This window comes from Salmo salar, chromosome 20, assembly GCF_965601325.2.
Source record: "Salmo salar chromosome 20, fSalSal1, whole genome shotgun sequence".
In the NCBI taxonomy this organism is placed as follows: Eukaryota; Metazoa; Chordata; class Actinopteri; order Salmoniformes; family Salmonidae; genus Salmo; species Salmo salar.
The window spans coordinates 35,683,472-35,709,854 of NC_138310.1; the positions used below are offsets into that span (position 1 = coordinate 35,683,472).

General features: G+C 39.9%; 1 protein-coding gene across 1 annotated transcript in view; it reads right to left on the minus strand.

Moving 5' to 3' along the window:
- The window catches only part of LOC106580521 (zinc finger matrin-type protein 4), a 196,659-nt gene that overhangs the window by 161,756 nt on the left and 8,520 nt on the right, over positions 1 to 26,383 (minus strand). The window contains exon 2 of the mRNA XM_045703277.2: positions 7,648 to 7,749. Within this exon, the coding sequence (XP_045559233.1) occupies positions 7,648 to 7,749 (102 nt within the window). The remainder of the gene's footprint in view (positions 1 to 7,647; positions 7,750 to 26,383) is intronic.

Here is a 26,383-nt window from a genome sequence, read left to right on the forward strand (position 1 = left end):
TCCAAAACTCTAGTTTGTTAAAAAGAAATTTGTGAAGTGGTTGAAAAACGAGTTTTAATGACTCCAACCTAACTGTATGTAAACTTCTGACTTCAACTGTAGACTCTATTGTCCCCAAGTAACTGTTCTTCTCTAGGAAGTCGACATGGAATTAGCCGTTGCCAATGAGATACATGGACACTGAAAAGACAATTATAAAAAAGGAAATATAGCATGTTTGTCAAAATTGTTCTATGGACATGTGTGTTTGTTGGCATGAGGGTGTGAGTAGGTATGTGTCTATGCATAAGAATGAAAGAGTGAAGGAGGATGACTATGCACGTGTAGAGGGCCGGGAGAGAATCGTTGTGTGGAGGCACAGGGTACAGTTGAAGTCAAAAGTTTACATACACTTAGGTTGGAGTCATTAAAACTCGTTTTTCAACCACTCCACACACTTTTTGTGAACAAACTATGGTTTTGGCAAGTCGATTAGGACATCTACTTTGTGCATGACAAGTCATTTGTCCAACAATTGTTTACAGACAGAGTCCTTCACTTATGATTCAATGTATCACAATTCCAGTGAGTCAGAAGTTTACATACACTAAGTTGACTGTGCCTTTAAACAGCTTGGAAAATTCCAGAAGATTATGTCATGGCTTTAAAAGCTTCTGATAGGCTAATTGAGATCATATGAGTCAATTGGAGGTGTACCTGTGGATGTATTTCAAGGCCTACCTACGCCCACCTTCTATATGCATATCTGACACGATAGAATACTTTCCTTTCGTTGTGGTGAGCGTTGAGAGCATTTTAGCTAGGTTTTCCTGTTCATTTAGATGTTCGTTGCTTTCATTTGCATCTCCAAGTTGTTATTTGTCGTTTCCTCTAAGGGCAAGTCGCAGCACAGTTTTACCCAGAGATTGGATCGCTGTTGTATATAGAACTGACCCGCTCACTCACTCCCGGTTGCTTGTAGACACAGTATTTAGTCCCCTTAACTTTTTTCACATTTTGTTACGTTACAGCCTTATTCTAAAATGGATTTTTTTTTAAATGAAACATCACCTTCACATAAGTATTCGGACCCTTTACTCAGTACTCTGTTGAAGAAACATTGGCAGCGATTACAGCCTTGATGCCTTCTTGGGCATGACTCTACAAGCTTGGCACACTTGCATTTGGAAAGTTTCTCCAATTCTTCTCTGCAGATCCTCTCATGCTCTGTCAGATTGGATGGGGAGCGTCGCTGCACAGCTATTTTCAGGTCTCTCCAGAGATGTTCGATCGGGTTCAAGTCTGGGATCTGGCTGGACCACTCAAGGACATTCAGAGACTTGTCCCAAAGACACTCCTGTGTTGTCTTGGCTTTATGCTTAGGGTCGTTGTCCTGTTGGAAGGTGAACCTTCACCCCCAGTCTGAGGTCCTGAGCGCTCTGGAGCAGGTTTTCATCAAGGATCTCTCTATACTTTGCTCCCTTCATCTTTCCCTCGATCCTGGCTGGTCTCCCAGTCCCTTCCTCTGAAAAACATCCCCACAGCATGATGCCGTCACCACCTCCATGCTTCATCGTTGGGATAGTGCCAGGTTTCCTCCAGACGTGACACTTGGCATTCAAGCCTGAGAGTCTCTTGTTGCCTTTTGGCAAACTCCAAGCAGGCTGTCATGTACCTTTTACTGAGGAGTGGCTTCCGTCTGGCCACTGTACCATAAAGGCCTGATTGGTGGAGTGCCGCAGAGATGGTTGTCCTTCTGGAAGGTTCTTCCATCTCCACAGAGGAACTCTGGAGCTCTGTCAGAGTGACCATCAGGTTCTTGGTCACCTCCCTGACCAAGGCCCTTCTCCCCCGATTGCTCAGTTTGGCTGGGCGGCCAGCTCTAGGTAGATTCTTGATGGTTCCAAACGTCTTCCATTTAAGAATGATGGAGGCCACTGTGTTCTTGGGGACCTTCAATGCTGCAGAAATGTTTTGGTACCCTTCTCCAGATTTGTGCCTCGACACAATCCTGTCTCGGAGCTCTACGTACAATTCCTTTGACCTCATGGCTTGGTTTTTGCTCTGACATGCACGGTCAACTATGGGACGTTATATAGACAGGTGTGTGCCTTTCCAAATCATGTCCAACCAATTGAATTTACCACAGGTGAACTCCAATCAAGTTCTAGAAACATCAAGGAAGATCAATGGAAACAGGATGCACTGGAGCTCAATTTCAAGTCTCATAGCAAAGGGTCTGAATACTTATGTAAATAAGGTATTTAATTTGTTATTTTTAATACCTTTTTTAAATTTTAGAATAAGGCAGTAATCTAACACAATTTGGAAAAAGTCAAGGGGTCTGAATACTTTCCGAATGCACTGTAAATCAAATCAAATGTTGTATTTATCACGAAAAATATAAACAATAGCTGGTTACCCAGAAATTATTTTATAGAGATCAAAACGGCTGTATTGGACCTTTAAAATTACTAAAACCAAATCTAAAATGTGTAAAAATAATAATGGATGTAGATTTATACTGTTTCTTCACTCTGTCCAGCTTGCTAAGGATCATTGTACCAAAAACTGGACAATCGGGGAGCATCAAAAATTCCAAAAGCGATGTATAGAGGACTATTTTTAGCAAATTTTGACAGAAAGGAAATATAACCTCCAGACCTCGAAGCCTGAATGAGGCCCGCGGGGCAAAATAAGTTTGACACCCCTGGACTAAACCATATTCTGAACACATCATCATCCTCATTTAAACCCAACTGAATATCATTGCACACAGTTTGTCTCATATTAACAGACTATTCAGAGAATGAGGGATACAACTAAATAATGAATCTAAAACATGATCAAAGTACATACAGTACATACTATTTCAGTGCTATCAGAAATAACAGTATCAAGTGTAACATCGTTCAAAGCGTTCAGCAGTATAGTTACTACCGTAGCAACCAAACGAGACTGAACTCCAACAGCATCAGCAGAGCTGGGGCACGTTGGAGAAGATGGCCAAGACCACCAGGTGTGGAGAGCCTTTTCTCCTGCCCTATGCAAGAGCCGGTGCGACAGGGGCGAGTGAGTGATGAGCAACCTCAGTGACCGGTCCGGTGTGACCAAGGCAAGCACTCTGATTAACACTTAAACTGCATGAACAAAGTCTCATATGAGTCCATTCAGCTCCTATTATTCCTGATGTCCATACAGATGCACCATGGGCCCTGCAGTGCAGTCAGACGCTCTGTTCTGACCATCTGACTGTTACAGTGAGTGAAAGGCAGCATCTGTAATACAGACGAGCCAAGTTACCTCCCAAACGGCAGCCGCTGTGCTTGGAGTGGAATGAAACAGGTGCTGGCATACATTTTAATTTGAATGAGAGTCTGTGTTCATATTTTATAGCCATTCTATGAGGTGTTGGTATTCAAGCAGAAAAAAATGCAAGGCAGCTATACTCTGGTGAGCACTGGCCAAACTAAAGCAATGGTAAAACACTTCGATAGAGAACCACTTCTGCAATATCTCTGACAAACCAGGTGGTGGTCCTGGACAGCAATGGGGCCAGACAGTGTTTGCTGTTCGTCAGCACTTTAACTAAATAATTAAGAATATTTGGGTAAAACCAGGTGAGTCATGTGCCTGACATTTTAAAACTGCAGCTTTCTGCTGTTTGGGATTGCTGCTGCTGAGCGGCTCTGACTGATACAGAACAAACAGTATGACCTAAGCCTTGCTGAATAATGGTTCAATCGTCTGGTAAGCTGTCTCTCTCATCTTTAAAAGACTTGACATACTAACATGAACGTCGGCCGTGCACAGCAGGTGCGTCGTGAGTCGTCCTATCGCCTCTCACCACCGAACGTTGGCCGTCATTTTCTGTTCATTTCCAGACAATAATACATGTTGAATCGCCATAGTTTGTTGACACCCAGCAGGTGATCTACTGTACGACTGATGTTCATTATGGTGTGTCGTGTCAGTTCAGACTGGTGGGGGACGAGCAGACCTACTCTAGTGTACTGTAAGTGAAGAGTTTATTTCCAAAATTCTATAAAATCAACCAATTTTTCAAGTGTTTTTTTTATCAGATATGAATGCTTATGAGTGTTCTCAGTTTGTTTATTTATAGATTTTAGATGTTGCTTTTTTGCAAAGCGCTATATATCCATTGTTTATCTAAAATGGAATGTTCATATCCTGCATATTTGACTGTGATATGTGATTGTTCACCTAGCTATGTTAAGATGAATGTATTTACTGTAAGTCGCTCTGGATAAGAGCATCTGCTAAATTACAATTTTTTTTAAAATGTTTTACATACAGATCGCATATTACTGTATTGAATTTAAAAATATATATATTTATTACACACACACACACACACACACACACACACACACACACACACACACACACACACACACACACACACACACAGTCGTGGCCAAAAGCTTTGAGAATGACACAAATATACATTTTCACAAAGTCTGCTGCCTCAGTGTCTTTAGATATTTTTGTCAGATGTTACTATGCAATACTGAAGTATAATTACAAGCATTTCATAACTGTCAATGGCTTTTATTGACAATTACATGAAATTGATGCAAAGAGTCAATATTTGCAGTGTTGACCCTTCTTTTTCAAGACCTCTGCAATACGTCCTGACATACTGTCAATTAACTTCTGGGCCACATCCTGACTGATGGCAGCCCATTCTTGCATAATCAATGCTTGGAGTTTGTCAGAATTTGTGGGTTTTTGTTTGTCCACCCGCCTCTTTAGGATTGACCACAAGTTCTCAATGGGATTAAGGTCTGGGGAGTTTCCTGGCCATGGACCCAAAATATCAATGTTTTGTTCCCCGAGCCAATAAGTTATCACTTTTGCCATATGGCAAGGTGATCCATCATGCTGGAAAAGGCATTGTTCGTCACCAAACTGTTTCTAGATGGTTGGGAGAAGTTGCTCTCGGAGGATGTGTTGGTACCATTCTTTATTCATGGCTGTGTTCTTAGGCAAAATTGTGAGTGAGCCCACACCCTTGGCTGAGAAGCAACCCCACACATGAATGGTCTCAGGATGCTTTACTGTTGGCATGACACAGGACTGATGGTAGCGCTCACCTTGTCTTCTCTGGACAAGCTTTTTTCCGGATGCCCCAAACAATCGGAAAGCGGATTCATCAGAGAAAATGACTTTACCCCAGTCCTCAGCAGTCCAATCCCTGTACCTTTTGCAGACTATCAGTCTGTCCCTGATGTTTTTCCTGGAGAGAAGTGGCTTCTTTGCTGCCCTTCTTGACACCAGGCCATCCTCCAAAAGTCTTCGCCTCACTGAGCGTGCAGATGCACTCACAACTGCCTGCTGCCATTCCTGAGCAAGCTCTGTACTGGTGGTGCCCCGATCCCGCAGCTGAATAAACTTTAGGAGACGGTCCTGGCGCTTGCTGGACTTTCTTGGGCGCCCTGAAGCCTGCTTCACAACAATTGAACCGCTCTCCTTGAAGTTCTCGATGATCCGATAAATAGTTGATTTAGGTGCAATCTTACTGGCAGCAATATCCTTGCCTGTGAAGCCCTTTTTGTGCAAAGCAATGATGACGGCACGTGTTTCCTTGCAGGTAACCATGGTTGACAGAGGAAGAACAATGATTCCAAGCACCACCCTCCTTTTGAAGCTTCCAGTCTGTTATTCGAACTCAATCAGCATGACAGCGTGATCTCCAGCCTTGTCCTCCTCAACCCTCACACCTGTGTTAACGAGAGAATCACTGACATGTCAGCTGGTCCTTTTGTGGCAGGGCTGAATTTTTGGGGGGGATTCAGTTCATTTTCATGGCAAAGAGGGACTTTGTAATTAATTGCAATTCATCTGATCACTTTTCATAACATGGAGAGTATATGCAAATGACCATCATACAAACTGAGGCAGCAGACTTTGTGAAAATTTATATTTGTGTCATTCTCAAAACTTTTGGCCACAACTGTACATACATACATACACATTCACACACACAGATTTGTACAGTTCTTTATAAAAAAATTTTTTAGGCTAGTTATTGGTTACATTTTACTTATTCTGAAAGTGAGGTGGATATATAGCATTTTGCTAAATAAAACATCATTATTTGTGTATCTGAAATTAAACCATCAAGTGATAGACAAAAAAAACATATTTGAAAAACCCCATACCATAATTAGATGGTGAAAAAAAACACACCAATCTCTTTCATACACTGAACAAAAAATGCAACACAATCTAAGATGCACAGTTCAAATAATGTCAATTGAAATAAATTAATTTAGGTCCTAATCTATGGATTTAACATGACTGGGAATACAGATATGCATCTGTTGGTCACAGATACCTTAAAAAGGGTAGGGGTGTGGATCAGAAAACCATTCCGTATCTGGTGTGACCACCCTTTGCCTCATGAAGCACAGCACATCTGCTTCGCATAGAGATGATCAGGCTGTTGATTGTGGCCTGTGGAATGTTGTCCCACTACTCTTCAATGGCTGTGCGAAGTTGCTGGATATTGGCGGAAACTGGAACACGCTGTTGTACACATTGATCCAGAGCATCCCAAACATGATCAATAGGTGACATGTCTGAGTATGCAGGCCATGGAAGAACTGGGACATTTTCAGGAATTGTGTATAGATCCTTGCAACATGGGGCCATGCATTATCATGCTGAAACATGATGTAACTGTGGGTGGATGAATGGCAAGACCATGGACCTCAGGATCTCGTCACGGTAACTGTGCATTCAAATTGCCATTGATAAAATGCAATCGTGTTCATTCCGTAGCTTAAGCATGCCCATACCATAACCACCATGCTGTCTGCCATCTGCCCGGTACAGTGGAAACCGGGAATCATCAATGAAGAGCCCACTTATACAGTGTGCAAGAGGCCATCAAAGGTGAGCATATGCAGACTGAAGTCGGTTACGATGCCGAACTGCAGTCAAGATCCTGGTGAGGACGACACGCACGTAGATGAGCTTCCCTGAGACGGTTTCTGACAGTTTGCACAGAAATTATTCAGTTGTGCAAACCCACAGTTTCATTAGATGTCTGGGTGACTGGTCTCAGGCCATCTCACAGGTGAAGCAGCTGGATGTGGAGGTCATGGGCTGGTGTGGTTACACATGATCTGCGGTTGTGAGGCTGGTTGGACTTAATTCCAAATTCTCTAAAATGACATTGGAGGTAGCTTATGGTAGAAAAATTAACATTCAATTCTCTGGCAACAGCTCTGGTGGACATTCCTGCTGTCAGCATGCCAATTGCACGCTCCCTCAAAACTGCACATTTTAGCATGGCCTTTTATTGTCCCCAGCACAAGGTTCACCTGTGTAATGATCATACTGTTTAATCCATTTCTTGATATACCGCACATGTCAGGTGGATGGATTATCTTGGCAAAGGAGAAACACTCACTAACAGGGATGTAAACAAATTTGTGCACAAAATTAGAGAGAAATAAACTTTTTGAGCGTCTGGAAAATTTCTGGGATCTTTTATTTCAGCTCATGAAACATGGGACCAACACTTTACATGTTGTGTTCATATTTAGTGTAATTTATTTAAACAATACAAGTTAATTTACCTACATTTCTGAATTGACATATAGCGTTTCTGAATGAAACTCTTCAAGTATTCCATACCTCGTAGTGGGCGATCCTCTGGGACTCGGAGATGAGCTGAGCGCTGCACACTTTGCAGTAGGTGTCTGTGAAAAGCCCTTGGTTCACTTCTGTAGACTTCATCTGGTGGGAGAGAGGAGAGACAAACAACTACATGAAATGTAACACTGGGTTGGGCATTTTTAAATGAGGAACTTTAAAAATAGCACAGGTATAATAAGCTTGAATGGCTCAAGTGCAATGAAGGGACATAATGGAGCAAGTAAATTATAATGTAATACTAAGATAGTTGTTTAATCAATATTTCATTATATCTAGCACTGTGATGGCAATAACAAACGCAGAGTAGTTTTTTTCTTCCTTCCAGCAGTCAGTCATAACAGAATAGTATGTTGAATCAATAAACCAATTTCCAGGTAGCAGGTCAAGCCTATGTCAAGGCAATAGTAAATCAATTAGTGAGACTGAAGCCCTGATAGTATTCATCTTGGAAATTCATAGAACTAAATTACTGAACTTCATCTGGGGGAGATTTGGAAGGAAATGGCAAGATGCCGCCGCCGCCCCCCCCTTTCCATTAGAGAGCTCACATTGCAGATTTGGGAGCACTCACGTTCATCTCATCGACTTTGTGGAGCCTTCATTAGGCATGGTAGATGAGCAGAAAAGTCAAGCAGGTATAACCTATGGCAACACTTTAAGCATTAATACAAATCTAGAAAAATGAACTGATTATAATACCTGGTTACTTGAAGGGGCAATCTGGAGCTATATATATTTGTTAACTTTTAAATTACTGATACATATCCATTGATTCTTGATGAAACGTATTCATAACCCTTGACTTATTCCACATTGTTGTGTTACAGCCTAAATTCAAAATGGATTCAATTTTTTTCCACCCATCTACACACAATACCCCATAATGACAAAGTGAATACATGTTTTTGTACATTTGAGCAAATGTATAAACAATGAAACACCCTGAGCCAATACATTTTAGAATCACCTTTGGCAGCAACTACAGCTGTGAGTCTTTCTGGGTTAGTCTCTAGGAGCTTTGCACACCTGGATTGTACAATATTTGCACATTATTATTTTGTTTATTTTTCAAGCTGATTTAAGTCAAAACTTTAACTAGGTCACACAGGAACAATCAATGTTATCTTGGTAAGCAACTCCAGTGTAGATTTGGCCTTCTGTTTTAGGTTATTGTCCTGCTGAAAGGTTAATTCATCTCCCAGTGTCTGTTGGAAAGCAGACTGAAGCCGGTCATCCTCTAGGATTTTGCCTGAGCTTAGCTTTATTCCATTTATTTTTATCCTACAAAAACTCCCTAGTCCTTGCCGATGACAAGCATACCCATAACATGATGCAGCCACCAGCATGCTTGAACATATGAAGAGTGATACTCAGTGATGTGCTGTATTGGATTTGCCCCAAACATAACGCTTTATATACAGGACATAAAGTACATTTCTTTGCCACAATTTTTTGCAGTTTTACTTTAGTGCCTTATTGCAAGCAGGATGCATGTTTTAGAATATTTTTATTCTGTACAGGCTTCCTCCTTTTCACTCATTTACATTAGTATTGTGGAGTAACTACAATGTTGTTGATCCATCTTAAGTTTTCTCCTATCACAGCCATTACACTTTGTAACTGATTTAAGGTCACCGTTGGCATCATCCTTCCTCTCCGGCAACTGAGTTAGGAAGGACGCCTGCATCTTTTTATTGACTGCGTGTATTGGTACACCATCCAAAGTGTAATTAATAACTTATTCATGCTCAAAGGTATATTCAATGTCTGCTTTTTGACATTTTTTACCCATCTACCGACAGGTGCCCTTCTTTGTGAGGCATTGGAAAACCTCCCTGGTCTTTGTGGTTGAATCTGTGTTTTAAATGCACTGCTCGACTGAGGGATCTTACAGATAATTGTATATGTGTGGGGTACAGAGATGAGGTAGTCATTCAAAATCATGTTAAACACTATTACTGCACACAGAGTGAGTCTATGCAACTTATGATGTGACTTGTTAAGCACATTTTTACTCCTGAATTTATTTAAGCTTGCCAAAAAAGGGTTGAATACTTTTAAAATTAACATAACACTTTGACATTATGGGGTATTGTGCATAGGCCGGTGACAGAACATCTGAATTTAATCCATTTTAAATTCAGACTAACATAGGGTTGGAAAGGGTGGGAACTTTCCAGTAAATGGGAAGTTAAGCCCGGGAATTTGGGGAATTTTGCTTAAATTAATTTTAAAAAGTTGGCTTATAACAGTGAACCTTTTTTTGTGGGATACACTTAAGGCAATTCTGGGTTTTGTGGCATATTTTGGTTAAACTATCCCCATTTCTATGGAATTGCATGCACAGTGCATTCGTCCATCACATGTACAGCTGATTCTCAAGATCTTGCACACTAATGAGATGATTTTGAGCCCACACTACTACACTGTCTGAGCCAAGGGCGACATGCTTTCTGGAAAGTTTTGATTACAATACTGGGTGGGGTGAATATATTTTATATGACATACATGATTTTTTGTTAACTAGTAAATAGTACCCTACAGCAAAGTGTGTTTAAACAATTTCTAACTTGTTAACAATTTCTGTTAGTTAGTTTTTGTTTGCTACCATGTGGGTTTTAGCTAACTTGAGCATGCTAACTGAGGAGTCTTAAATCACCTGTTTCCCATACATGTTTCATTTTAAAACATTTATCTTACAAAGGAGTCGTTTAATCTAACTGCTTAACTATTTATCTGTACATGGAATTGTATTTGTTGTTTTTTTACAGGAAAATGCCACAGGTACTATCTGATGTGTGTAGACATTTCACTGCAGCAAATGTAGAAGGAAAAGCTGTGTACATTTGCAAATACTGTGCCAAATCATATGTGAAGAATGCAACAAAGTCGCAGAATCATCTGGCCAAAAGCGCTCACAAGCAACCTCTGACAAAAGTCCCTCTTCTTCTATTTCAGGTGTAAATTATTAATCAGATACCGTATCGATAGCAACAGCCCATGGTCCTCCCGAAATCAGAAGTTCTTTTGAGTCAATGGAGGAACGTAGTCAGAGAAACGCTGATGAATTTCTTGCTCGACCTGTGTATGCAACTGGTTCACCTCTGATGCTCACAGGCAACGTGTATTGGAAGAGATTTCTGAATGTTCTTCACCCAGCATACACACCTCCAACCAGACATGCTTTATCCACTCATTTCCTGGATGCAGAGTTCAAGTGAAGGCCAAGCAAATCATAGAGAAAGCAGACTATTGCAATCATCTCTGATCAGTGGTCGAAAGTTTGTGGAGATGGAATAATTAACTACATCATCTCCACCCCTCAACCAGTATTCTACAAGAGCACAGACATAAGGGACAACAGACACACCGGTCTCTACATTGCAGATGAACTGAAGGCAGTCATCAATGACCTTGGACCACAGAAGGTATTTGCACTGGTGACAGACAATGCTGCGAACATGAAGGCTGCTTGATCTAAAGTGGAGGAGTCCTACCCTCACATCACACCCATTGGTTGTGCTGCTCATGCATTGAATCTGCTCCTCAAGGACATCATGGCACTGAAAACAACGGATACACTACAAGATAACCAAGGAAATGGTTAGGTATGTGAAGGGTCATCAAGTTGTAGCAGCAATCTACCTCACCAAGCAAAGTGAGAAGAATAAGAGCACCACATTGAAGCTGCCCAGAAACACCCATTGGGGTGGTGTTGTCATCATGTTTGACAGTCTCCTAGAGGGGAAGGAGTCTCTCCAAGAAATGGCCATATCACAGTCTGCCGATATGGACAGCCCCATCAAGAGGATCCTCCTGGATGATGAATTTTGGGAGAGAGTGGTAAGCGGCCTGAAACTCAAAGCAAGGGCTTTGGGATGGAGATGCAATATGGCAGTTGTGCCAACATATCTCATCAGCCACCTGGTGGAAAGAACTTTGTGGATCTGAGGCTCTTTCCCCTGTTGCCTCCATCATCCTCCAAATCCCACCAACATCAGCCGCCTCAGAGCTCAACTGGTCCTTGTTTGGAAACACACACACACACACACACAACAGGCTGACCAATACAATGGTTGAAAAATTGGTGGCCATACGGGCAAATTTGTGGCTTTTTGAGCCTGACAACGAGCCATCCTCAACAAGGTTGGAAAATGACAGTGAAGATGAGGCCTCAGAGTCTGGTGATCAAGAGGTGGACATTGAGGAGGTCCAGGGAGAAGACATGGAAGCCTGAGAGGAAGACAACCAAAGCTTTAGTTTCTAGACTATCATTTTACAGATGTATGTTGAAAACGTTTTTTGGGAGATGCGATGGATCATTGGGGATCATTCAATATTCCCTTTCTTTTGTTGTTCAGTGAAATCATCCCATGTGAATAGTCAACTCATTTAATTAAAGTTCAATTGTAACTAAATTATATATATTTTTTCTATTAGAAGGACTTAATTATTTGCAATTATGTCTACATAAGGTAAAAGGTTTATGTTTCTGTCTCCATATGATATGGTAACTATATCCAATGCAAAAAACATCTACATTTAAAATGGTATTAATTAATGAATAAATTCCCATATATTCCCGTTAATTCCCACGGAAAGTTTCCACCGCTGAATATTCCCCAAAATGTGCAACCCTAGACTAACACAACAAAATGTAGAAAAGGTCAAGGGGTGTGAATACTTTCTGAAGGCACTATAATTTATAAATGCCTTGTGAGCTTAATTCAACTGTCGTACCCCATCAGAACCCAAAATATAAGCTGGCTTTACGCCTTTATTTGTAAACAATGTAACCTTATCGCCTCAAAACCTGGTTAAAACTATAATTTTGATATCATAGAAGGTCAGTCCTTGCATCCATAGCTCAGTCTATGCATTTGAGAGTGGTTACATTTCTCCAGCCCCATCCCTCAGCATTATACCAAAACAGTGGTGGGGTGATGCTTTATTATTCTTTGAACTGCAGATTGTCCCTTTAAAACTTCAATCAGTGAACGATACAAGCAAAACTTCTCTCTAAAACAATCAATACTTTAACTGATTCTGTAAAATCTTTGACAAAATGTAAGTGTAGAATCTGCAGCATGTTTTTACAGCTAGGGTATGTGACCTGACTTATCTGTAATAAGCATGTGGCTCAGGGGCCATATATAGGGGATAGGGTACCAATTGTGATGCAATTACTATAATCCTCTAAACTCTATCACCCCACCACACACTATATACTTAAAGGCCAACCAGTAACCCTTTACACTCATACCCTTATACAGGTTGAAAATGGCAGATTTGGGCACTAATAAGCACCTACATTGGAACGTATTGTCTGTAGACCTCTGGCTCTGTTCTTCACAACGCTGTGTGGGGTTTGACTGACAGCCGTTCTGATGCGAAGTTGAGGACTATAATAAATACCGCTTTGATGTCATACAAGCAAGCCAAACACCGGTGAGTACAAATGTGTATTTCATATCTCCAAATCATAAAACTCATGGGATATACAGGGTCAACATTTACGATCACTGTTTTTGATGTACAGTTACAAGATGACATGACGTCATACCCAGGGTTGTTCTGAACAGAATGAGTCTATTTTTGTTTATTTTGAGAGAAAGAAATGCTGCTTGACACACGCACCTGAATGCACTCATGAGTCCTTTCTACGAGCGCCAAAATTAGGATCTGTTTCCTTGAATTGCCTTGTGAAAGCCTAACACTGTAAGATTGTATTTATAACTTCGCTATTCGTGTTGGCTATAGAACAAGCTTTCAAATCATGCCCACCTGACCCAGATTTATAATGGATCGTTTTTTAGATTGCGTAAGCAACAGTAACTGTGTGATGGCGGGGATGCAAGGTTGTGTTCCAAATGAAACAACTACAGGTGCTTGCTCTAGTTCCTTGCTCTAGTATCTTATAGTTTTATGACTCAAAGAAAAGTCTTAGAGTCATAAAAGTGTATTGAAATTGCTTAGGAACTATGCACACTTTGGAGAGGTGGGTGGCCACTTGGAGACACCAGTTAGTCCTCTCATCTTATGTTGCACCTACCCCACATTTTCCAGGAATAGTCATGTTACTAAATGTATTCAGAGTATTTTCTGATTCGTTATCAACAAATGTGGCAAAAAGTACAGTAAATGTAAAACGTACATAAAATCAAGAGTAATGTTTGGATTCAGTCGTGTCAGGTGAACTGTTGTATACTCAACTTTGGTCTCACTAGTTTCCCATTATCTACAAACTGTTCCCTTTCAATTGCTACCATGGTTATGCATTTAATATTTCTTCTGTAAGAAACATTTCAATGTAGCCCTATCCTTATAGGCCAATTCCCACAAGGTTAAAGGGCTAAAAGAGAATATCACCACATACAGTGGGCTCCAATTACTGGCACCCCTGACTGGCAATGCACAAACAATACTTAAAAAAATGTAAACAATATAATTATAGAGATAAACTCAAAATACCAACATGTGAGAAATACTGTACTTTATTAATGTTTCAATGGAACCCACCACAATCATACAATTATTTAATACAAAAGACATTTCACCAAAATCAAGGTTTCATAATTATTGGCACTCCTCATTTAGTACTTAGTGCCACCACCTCTGGCAAGGATAACAGCATGGTCTTTTCCTGTAATGTTTGACAAGGTTAAGGAACACATTTGGAGGGATTTTGGACCATTCCCATATGCAGATCCTTTCAAGATCCTTCACATTCATGGGTTTGTGCTTATCAACTACCCTCTTCAACTCAGCCCACAGGTTTTCGATTGGATTGAGGTCCGGCGACTGAGATGGCCATGGCAGAACATTGATGTTGTTGTCACAGAACCATTTCTGTGTGGATCTTGAGGTCTGTTTTGGGTCATTGTCTTGTTGGAAAGTCCACATACGGCCAAGTCCCAGCCTTCTGGCAGAGGCAACCAGATTGTCAGCCAAAATTGCCTGATACTTGGTGGAATTCATTATGGCATCAATCTTAACCAGTGCCTCTGGACCTCTGGAATTAAAACACCCCCAAAACATCACTGACCCACCACCATATTTCACCGTGGGTATGAGGTGCCTCTTCTTGTATGCATCTCTGTTTCGACGCCAACATGCCGATGCTGTATCTGACCAAAAGGTTCAATTTTGGTCTCATCTGACCAGAGCACCTTCTTCTAATCATACTTTAAATGACGTTTGGCAAACTCCAAGCGCTTGCGTCTGTGTCTTGGGGTCATTAAGGGCTTTCTTCTGGCAACCCTTCCAAAGAGCCTGTGGTTGTGGAGGTGGTGTCTGATGGTGCTTTTTGAAACCTGGTGACCCCAAGACGCCACCAAGGCCTGCAATTCTTTCACAGTGATTCTTGGGGATTTTGTTGCTTCTCTCATGATCCTCCTCCCTATCCTGGGGGGCAAAATGCATTTGCGTCCTCTACCCGTGAAGTTTTCAACTGTTCCATATCTTTTGAATGTTTTAATAATTGCCCTGACAGTGCTCAGTCATATATTCAATCGTTTGTGGATCTTCTTGTAGCCATTACCATTTATGAATGTTTACAACCATCTGTCCCTTTTGAACTGCCAGTTCTTTTCTTTTCTTCATGGTGTTGGATGACAAAGGGATATTGCAAGCGTGTTACCTCTTTTTTTATACCCTACTGAAAAAGGAAGTAATGTAATGTAATGGCTCAATATTAGATAAACTTAAATAAGTGGAATATAATTCCTGGTTTAATTTTGGTAGATGTTATTTACAATAATATTTAAGGGTGCCATTAATTGTGAAACCTTGATTTGGAGGACATTGATTTTTAATTAAATCAATAAATGATTTTGGTGGGTTCCACTGAAACATTAATAAAGTACAGTATTTTTCACATGTTGGTATTTTGAGTTTGTCTCTATAATTATATTGTTTATATTTTTTAAAGTATTGTTTGTGCATTGCCAGTCAGGGGTGCCAGTAATTTTGGAGCCCACTGTACTTAAATAATACGAGATGAATCCTAACATTAAAAAAACGTATCTTATGTATGTAATGTCTTCTTTATACAAAAGTTTGGACATATTAAGTTATTTGTCCCTTATTGGCATCTCCAAATCACTAGCCTTCAATAAAACAAATAGGCCCACATAACACTGGTATTGGAAAAGCATTTGTGTATGTGTTGGCCTACAGGAAATAGCAGGTGAACAATCTAGAAATAAACTTTTCTGCCTTAGGGTGGCCCATACATCGCTCCTTTTTCTCTTTCTATCCATGATTATGTGTAAATAAATCATGAGCCCATTGGATGGAGACAGATCTTCCAGATGATTTATTTGTGTAGCCTGCCCTGGAGTAACAGGTACAACAGAGGAATAAAATAAACAATAAGCAAGGTGAGGAGGAGTGAGGAACGTGTTAAAGGACAAAGGCAATAAGCCATCTCAGTAAACTCCTCGATACTTTCTACTTTTACACATTTTAAGATTCACATTATTCAATTCACATTGATTTGCCTAGTTTTCATCACTGGACATTTTTGTTATTTTTCTCTTTTGCACGTATTTTCATAACTTGCCGCATGAATAGTGCAACAAAGTACAGATAGTTTGGTGAAGTGTGAATAGTGTGGTAGAGTGTAGGGATAGGCACTTGCCAGCCGACGTGTTTCAGAGCTGAAGGACAAGTTGAGGCGGCAGGCAAATCAGGACATACACATAAGATCTTCAAGTAGTAACGTCAAAAGAAAAGGCCCAGCTCATCCATCAGAGCATAAATCAATGTCACGCCGATAGGTTACTTAACTTCACTTGAGATACCTATAAAACAAGCAATCAAACAACTGTGAATCATACCAAACAGAAGTTCAGTCTAAGCTGTTCAAAGTTGAAGTGATCTGGAGTGAAGTGGGGTGGTTGGCCAAACAGTTCACACCCTGCATTAGTGTCCTTTCACATGATCATGGTGACCTCAGGAGTATAAACCGTGCGTACTATACATACAAAATATGTGTGCCAGTTTTCCCGCAAAAGTTAGCATTTCTAAAAACTGAACTTGGAGTGAGAATGTCCTTACCTCCACGCAAACTTTAGACCATGCATATGCACTTTTTGTAGTTGTTGAAGTGATCTATTGCAAGCAGGCAAGTAAGTATTTTGTGCAAATGGGGGGGGGGGGGATTTTTTTTGAAAATCAAAATGATAAAATTTGTCTCTTTCTTTTAGAAACTGTTGTGGCCTAATTCCAATAGTTCCAAATTATACCGGTGTTATTGTTGCCATAAAAGGTGAATGGAGGGTGTTTTCCAGGCGGAGTTATCATGCTTGTTCACGCACTCACAGTTTTACACATACTGTATATGTATGGCATGCAGTTTACAAATCTCAATATTTTTTTACTTCTGGATTCTTTTCAGAAATTGCATATTCTTTTCAGAAGTACTGGCATGCCCTACAATTTGCCAAACTAGCCATTCAAAGTCAAACACAATGTATTTTCATAGAATTATTCTGCATAATAAGTCCTACCCTACAATCACATTACTTTAATAATAATTGATTGGATTTATATAGAGCTTTTCTACCAATTTAGGTACTCAAAGCGCTTTACATAGTAAGGGGGAAACTCCACCACATATCAGCTATCAGGTGGAGAAGTGAGGAGTGATATATGCCAATTAGGGATGAGGGGGATGATTAGGTGGCCATGATGGAATGGGGCCAGGTTGGGAATTTACCAATGACACCAGGGGTAACACTCCGAAACTCTTAAGATAAGTTTCATGGGATTTGTTATGACCACAGGGAGTCAGGACATGCATTTAACGTCTCATCCAAAAGAATGCACACTCTGCAGGGCAAAGTCCCCTTCACTGCCCTGGTGCATTGGGATTTCTTTAGACCAGAGAAAAGAGAGCCACCTACTGGACCTCCAACACCCCTAACCACAGCATCTGGTCTCACATCCAGGGACAGATCAGGACCGACCCTGTTTAGCTTCAGAGGCAAGCCAGCAGTGGGATGCAGGTTGGTATGCTGATGTTAACGTAGATATTTCGTTTATCACTGTAAAATAACTTGGATATTTTGTTTATCACTTTAAAATTACTTGGATATTTCCTTTATCACTGTAAAATAACAGTGATAGAGAATATATATATTTCTCAGTAACATAACCTTCTCTAAATCTCTGGGTTTATGTAAGAGTCTGTTTTAATCTGGGTAACCCTTACTCTTCCATTTGAATTATCCCATTAATGCCTAGTACAGGATTATTTTGTTCCAGACTGCCTTTTCACCTTTTGGCATTTTGTGTCGCTTGTTCTTTAAAATAATGTGACCTTGGCACTGAGTTCCAGCTGGCAGCACAATGCCTGTAAGCTGTTATCAGCGGAGAGAGGGAGGGAGGCTGGCATTCAGAGCTCCTGTGTAGAGGGGAGGGGCCAAAGCACCAAACTGACAGGATGAGGGCAAAACCCAGTGTCTGAATGCTGCAGCACCAACCAACAAACTAACAGGGGAAGAGCAGAGGATATAGAATAAATAAATCAGTGCAACCTCCGCTCAGGAGCCCACATCGACGTCAACATGTGCTGCCGAGTCACACTGGGCTGTCGTCTAGGTGCCCCTCCTGGCAGAGGAAAGGTCTTACGCTGCACTCATTCATTCACCAGCTACATGGGCCAGGAATAGGAAGAGAAAACACAACTGTCATGGGCTAGCCTATCTCTGTGTCTGTCTCTACTTCGCTCTCCCTCTGTTTCCCTGTCCTATCTCGCTTTTTCTTTCTATCCATATTCTCAAAGATCTCTCTAAACATACAGAAATTAGGCTTTACGTTTCACAAGAAATACAATGCGTGGAAAGCCTCGGAAATGTGTATATAACAACTAGAGTGGAAATAGGTTAGGAAGATAGAATGGAACTTTTGTTGAACTGAATAATTGATTGAAAACGTGAGTCAACAGTTCCGTGTAAATCATTCAAGGTGTTCAGCACACTGCTCTAACTTGGTCATTAGTGGGTTTAGGAGAGAGTGGTACCTCTATAATTCATGACCAAAAAAGTTTGTGCATTTGTTCAAATCATTTAACTAATTTATCTTATATAACACTTTGAATGTAACTTCAGTTGTTGACTGACCCAGACTATCCATACATTTTTAACATGTTTTGAAATAGTTACATCTTCGGAAATGGTTACATTAGCAGGAAATGTAAACATTTTATGAGCTCAAAAAGTAATCTTGCCCATGTCACTGAATAACATTATTGAGCCTTGAACACAGCATTGTTTCAAAATAGCTAAAATAGAAAGACTAAAGGAATACCAATTTTCATCTCCCTCCCTCCCCTCCCCCCTTCAAATCGCTCCCTAAGAGCGTAAGAGCAGGTCAAGTGCTACATTTGCTCTAATGGAGGAGAAAATATGAATATGTAGTCACATTACTGTCACATAAATCAATCCCATCCATTCCAAGAAACTCCTAACATTTCCTTGTCAGCGCAGGGATTTGATCTTGCAACCTTTCGGTTACTAGTCCAGCGCTCTAACCACTAGGCAACCTGCCGCCCCACGTTACCTGCCACCCCACATGCTCCTAAGAACATGTGATGTTCATAGGAGCATGTCAAAAACATATATACATTTTTCACAAAATGTTCCATCCTAAAAATTTGGAATAAAAAGTTCACAGAAGTAACAAGTAAAAGTAGACCTATCCATTAGTTAGTGTTTTTACTGATAACACATTTTGTTAATGAATTATTCAGTTATTAAAACTTGAAATTCTGTAACGGACTTTTTTCAATTGAATTGGCTACAATGGGAAATCATAGTAGTCACAAACAACATGTGTGGGTCACAAGTTTGGACAGCTCAGTTCATTACTGTACAGTAGAGAACACTAAAGTTGAGTACACTATAATGTACAGTACTGTATCATACTCTGCTTTACTGTACTGTATTGAACTCTACAAATCTCTTCTCGAATGTACTTGACTGTAATCTACTAAGCTCTACCGTGCTGTACTTTGATGTCCAAACTTGTGAAACATAGACGTCTATGATTGGTTTCAGATTTGGTCCGGTCCAACCAAATGTGGTCTCGTTTGGGGCAAGAGCTCATTAACATAATAGCCAATGTTTAGAATAATATCCCAATATGCAAAGGAGGACATTGCATATTTCTACCTTGGTGTACCTATTCAGGATACATCACCATGAAGAGAATGACATTCATATCCATAAATAAGCATTTCTGTGTAGTAAGTGAGAAATCTGAGTCTCAGCGCACTGTCTCTGGCTAGGCTGCTGGTTGTCCTGCAGCGCTGTGTCCCAGCTGAGCTCATTACCATCGGCTGTGTCCAGTGATTCTATTTCTATGTTGTAGGCTGCAGGCATTCGTGGCAGCACATCAGAGCAACACAGAGGAGAATCCAGGGTGAGAGGGAAGGTACAGAGGAGGAAGAGACTGGATTGTAGCCTCTTACACTAATCAGAGGTATTACTAGGCCTATAGACAGACAGGTTGTGTACACTGCTAGACAACTCCCCGGCTGGAAACTTTGGCTGAGAAAACTTCATTTTAAATAGTCTTATAAGACCAGTGTGGTTCTTTCAATGATGCTCAAAGGACAAACAGACCCAAAAAAATCTAAATCTTGAGAAATGTACAATTGCAGGATGGCAAATTGACATACTTCACACAAATATAAATATTTGTTCTTGAGGGAGGTTTGTTTACCATTTTTCCTCGACTACCTAAGCACCTTTGTCTAAACAGAATTCACTTTTTCTAAACAATTAACAGTCAGTCCCAAACTGAAACAATTTGGCCAAAATTACACATTTCACTTTCAAAATGCATTGAGACTCAAAATATTAAATACATGACACAAAATCATCTACCTCCATCAAAACATACAACTTGTTATCTAATGAAAAGTTATATAAATGAATAATTACACAGTGGCCCTATAAATACTAACTACACTATCATTATACAATAACATGGTGAACGCTATTTTATATATCTGTGCCATTTGTTGATACTATAATTATAGTATGCAACATAAAAGGCAAGTAAACATTATCACATCATGGGCTGCATTATTATTTTCTAAAATGATTTTACCAGATGACCAATGAAGAAAGAATGTCACTCAAGAGCACAAATATCCAGAAACAAAATGCTTTATTTGACCTTTTTCCATTTTTACTGAGAGCTGAACTATCTTCCTCTATGGGCCCCTCTGCTTCTCCTTTGTCCTTGCCCTCACGAGGCCTCTTACTTGGTCCATTCTTGGAAACAGCAACTCTGAGGTGACCTCTTATGCATGATTAAAGACTGATTGCTGATTGCACAATTGTTCAGAGGTTTTACACACGTGCAGAAGAGGTTCACATTCATGGAAGTAATTTGCATCAGCGGTGACCAAAATGTTTTCCTTTTGTTTGTCATGATTACTCAACTGGAGTTTTTCGTCATTTGTAGAGAATTGTGTTTACTGTTTTGAAAAATGTGCTTAGCATTTTCATTGTGTGTGAAAGCAATGAGAAATGAATTACAGTTTTGCAACAACAAAAAAATACTGTTGTGCTCATTAGGTCATGATGGAGATCAAGTGGACCCCCGTTTCATTAAAATTGTCTTAGCAAAAACTGTAAATGTTATTTGAGTAGATAAAGCTGTAAAAGGTCGGCAATTGTCTAATGTGCCAGATCTTTTTTCTAATGCACTTCATTAATGGAGAGGATGGGTTAAAACAGACTAAAATCTATCCAATGTGTTTCATTTTTAAAAGCAGAGCGAGCTACCTCTTCACTCTGAATAAAAGAGAATATTATAGTATTCTAATGATTCCAGATCACTTTCATGGGGAAAACCCTCAGCAATAATACATAGGCCTATTTAGCAGAACATAACAACCACACATTGATTATAAATGATCAGCTGCTTATCCATTCCATATTATAACTAATAAAACAGCCAATTCATTATAACAGCACTATACATGATTGGCATTATTAAGGATGAAAGAGTTGGGCTCAATAGTACTGGATAGAGTTACAATTACTGTAACATAAACAGCTCCTGGTGCCCATGGATGGCATAGGGTCAAATCTGTCTGAATTGAGATCAAGCCAAGAGATGATTTGGACAGCAACAGGAACATGATGAGATTCCTACGTAGGAGTACTAGTGGTACCTCAGAACAGTAAACAGGCATGTTGGTGTCAGAGCTGTGTTATAGGTTGCAAACTACCTAAGACATTAAGGAGGTTGGTTAAACATATTATCTAAGGAACAGACTCTACCACAGGAGGTTGTTGGCACCTTAACTGGGGAGAACGGGTTTGTGGTAATGACTGGAGTGGAATCAGTGGAAGTAGCAAACACATTGTTTCCAGGTGTTTGATGCCATTCCATTTGCGCCCTTATGATGAGCCATTTTCCCCTCAGCAGCCTCCTTTGGACTCCGCCTGTCATTGTCTTCGAGAATGAACAATCATAAAATGACTACTGAATGAAAAGTTAAGAGATACTTGCTAAACTTTAGTTTGCATTTACATAACGTCCCAACTAGGACAGCATAATTAGTGTGAAAAGGGCGAAAAAACATGATACTTTTCTATTTGTTTTCATTCAGTAAACGCAAAGCACGCAGTCATCCAGATGCTCCACAACACTAATAATGGATCAGACATCAGTTATAACTTCCAACTGCAGATACAACACATCTCAGAGTTAGACAGGGTAATAAACCAAGCAAATAACCAAACTTTCCAGGTTTGCGCCTCAATTCCAGCAGGTCATCATTAAGTTATTTCTCAAAGGTTCTCACAGTTGGTCATTTATTTTATTCTATCATATTCCCTCAAAAGTCCTCAACTTGTAAACAGAATGCTGAAAGATGATGTATTCCTGGACTGAGGCTAAAATACTAAAAAAGCCCGATACAGATAGGGAACCACAGAGAGATTAGCACATACTGGTGTGGTAGGAGGGATTGATTATCATACAGCTATACTTCATTCAGAGTTTAAAAAACAGCATGTACACAAACAATTACAAGTAGGCTAATTACATGTGTACTACGATTTCTTTATCCACTCCGCCACTATTTATAAATGATCTACTTCATCCGATTTCTGTAAAAAAACATGCACTTTAGTCTGAAGGACTTAAATTATTTTAGCACAGCAAAGGTCAGACAACAGCCTGGCTTTATCAGCCTAATAGAGTGCATTGTGAGCATGCATATAAACCAGTGTTTACATTATAAGCAATTATGAATACAATCCTCTACAAACCTGACTAACACCAACAAAGAGCTTAGTTCATGAGCAATACTATAACACTACCACTGTGTTTTATCTATCAAATTACAACATAGAAAAAATACCAACTCTGCAAAATAAACCACACAAGGGGCTAGAATTTCTCTTCATTTCCACCAATAGGGAAACACAAATTGATAACTACATCTGCAACCTCCCTCAGTAGATAATAAAATACAACCGGCCAAGGAAATTGACAATGAAAGCAGGGGGACTTGCCAGACAGTTTAACTGAAGCTACAGCTGCTTGGCCTCTCCTCACCCAGGTTGATCTGTGAGGATCATGAGGCCGTTTGTCCAGTACTAAGGATGTACATCTTTCCATTTCAAGACAATTCCATACGCATCTAGATACATGAGCTCTGACACAATACAGGAATGTTGTAGTTTGAAACGATTCGGTGCGACTCCAGAATGAATTGATGCACTAACATGTTTTGCATAAACACATTCATTTTCCATTCTAAATTAAAACCTGCTGCTGGTGGAGCTCATGAGCCTGGGCCTTTCTAAGCCGGATCTGTGTGCATGATGCATGTCTATGGTGTACAGTATGTATTATGTAGGCATCTGATCTGAGCCATAAGGGAGACTAGGCATCTAATAGTACCACTATTAGACTGGGGGGGCAATGTACCCCCCCCCCCCCCCCCCCCCAACACAGAACCCATCTTCGCAGATAGTTTGAGCTAGTAATGTATAAATATTTCTTGTTTGACAATAAGCTATGACATAAGTAATGAATATATAGCACAACTTTGGATTCCACCCCCATTTCAAAATCAAATGGTTTAAATACTTTTTGGAAGTTGTTGTTAGCTAGAAAGTTGTTTTTCATATTTTAGTTTTAAGCCTATCCCAAACCTTAACCCTTACTTTAACCATCCAGAGTTCAAGCCTAAACTTAACCCTAACCTTAAAAATGTGACGTTTGAGAAACATGGATGAACGTCTAATTCTGACGTGAGACTGAGAGCCATGTGCGCCTCGCAAGTGATTGCTGTTCTCGTTATGAAATTATCAACTTTACCCTGTATATCTAAAAATGACCATATACAATGATTTCTTTAAAGCAAAAGTACCAAACCTGTTGCTGACGGTGAACCTGAATCAAAAAACTCAAAATAAAATCTATTTAAGCCCCGTTCAGCAGCTATAGACAGATGACAGTTGTGTCTCCAGTATAGACAGCAATAACCTAGCAAATGACATAGGGTGTCACTCAGCTAATACAGCCGACTATCGTGCCAGCCATTTTAGCATTTGAATGCTGAAGGTGCTGTACAGATGTGGAAGATCAGGAACAGGCCACCTACCTCGCATTGGTCAGCGTGTGAACCTGGGGTCTGTGTGCAGTTTGACTAGGCTACTGATATTCCCTGGTGTTGTTCGGAATGAAAAATGACTAGTAGATCAATGACTGTCAACACAGTTACATGCAGGAGAAAACACATCAGTAGCCACAAAATATTTGATATTTTTAGAAAGTAGAAAGACAGTAATATGAGCAAAAAATGTTAGTGAATCAGAGATTCGTAACTTTGAATCGATTTTTGGACTGATGCACGCTACATTTGCACCCCTTTGGGGTCTGCGGAACGATGCAGTCATACACTATATATACACAAATTGTATGTGGACATGAGGTCGACCGACTATCATTTTTCAACGCCAGTACCGATTATTGGATGACCAAAAAAGCCCGATACAGATTAATAGGCCGATTATTTCATATATAAATATATCTGAAATAATATATATATATATTTAATAATGACAATTACAGCAATAGTAAATGATCAATGAACACTTCTATTTTAACTTAATATAATACATAAATAAAATCTATTTAGTCTCAAATAAATAATGAAACATGCTCAATTTGGTTTAAATAATGCAAAAACACAGTGTTGGAGAAGAAAGTAAAAGTGCAATATGTGCCATGTAAAAAAGCTAACATTTTAGTTCCTTGCTCAGAACATATGAAAGCTGGTGGTTCAATATTCCCAGTTCTTCATTATTCCCAGTAAAGAAATATTAGGCTGCAGTTATTATATGAATTATGATGCGTTTACTATTTCTCTCTATACCATTTGTATTTCATATACCTTTGACTATTGGATGTTCGTATAGGCACTTTAATATTGCCAGCCTAATCTCAGGAGTTGATAGGCTTAAAGTCATAAACAGCGCTGAGATCAAGCATTGCTAAGAGCTGCTGGCAAACGCAGTACATTTTGAATGAATGCTTATGAGCCTGCTGCTGCCTACCACCGCTCAGTCAGACTGCTCTATCAAATCGTAGACTTAATTATAATAAACACAGAAATACGAGCCTTTGGTCATTAATATGGTCAAATCCGGAAACTATCATTTCGAAAACAAAACGTTTATTCTTTCAATGAAATACAGAACCATTCCGTATTTTGTCGAACGGGTGGCAACCCTAACACAGAACCCAAACCGGCTGCGCACGTCCGCCATCATGCATACATTTATTTTGTCCCCCTACACCAAACGCGATCACGACGCGCAGGTTAAGATATCAAAACAAACTCTGAACCAATGACATTAACTTGGGGACAGGTCGAAAAGCATTAAACATTTATGGAAATTTAGCTGGTTAGCTTGCACTTGCTAGCTAATTTGTCCTATTTAGCTTGATGCTGTTGCTAGCTAATTTGTCCTGGGATATAAACATTGAGTTGTTATTTTACCTAAAATGCACAAGGTCCTCTACTCCGCCAATTAATCCACACATAAAACGGTCAACCGAATCGTTTGTAGTCATCTCTCCTCCTTCCAGGCTTTTTCATCTTTGAACTTATATGGTGATTGGCATCTAAACTTTCATAGTATTACCACGACGACCGGCAACACAGTTCATCTTTGAATCACCCACATGGGTATAACCAATGAGGAGATGGCACGTGGGTACCTGCTTCTATAAACCAATGAGGAGATGGTGATCTGCGTCAGAAATAGAAAGGACTTTATTTTAGCCCTTGGCAATGCAGACGGTCGTTGACGCGCACGAGCAGTGCGGGTGCAATAATTGAATAATAGATTTCTAAATGTATTTTGCAACGCTCGCACACGCAATGCGAGCGGTGTAGTCAGGGTATAAGTCTAAATATTGCTGTTACATTGCACAACCTTCAATGTTATGTAAAATTCAGGCAAATTAGTTTGCAACAAGCCAGGCGGCCCAAACTGTTGCATATACCCTGACTCTGCTTGCACTGAACACAAGAGAAGTGACACAATTTCCCTAGTTAAAATAAATGTATGTAAGCAGACAATATTAACTAAATATGTAGGTAAAAAAAATATGCTCTGTGTATTGATTTTAAGAAAGGCAAAAGATGTTTATGGTTAGGTACATTCGT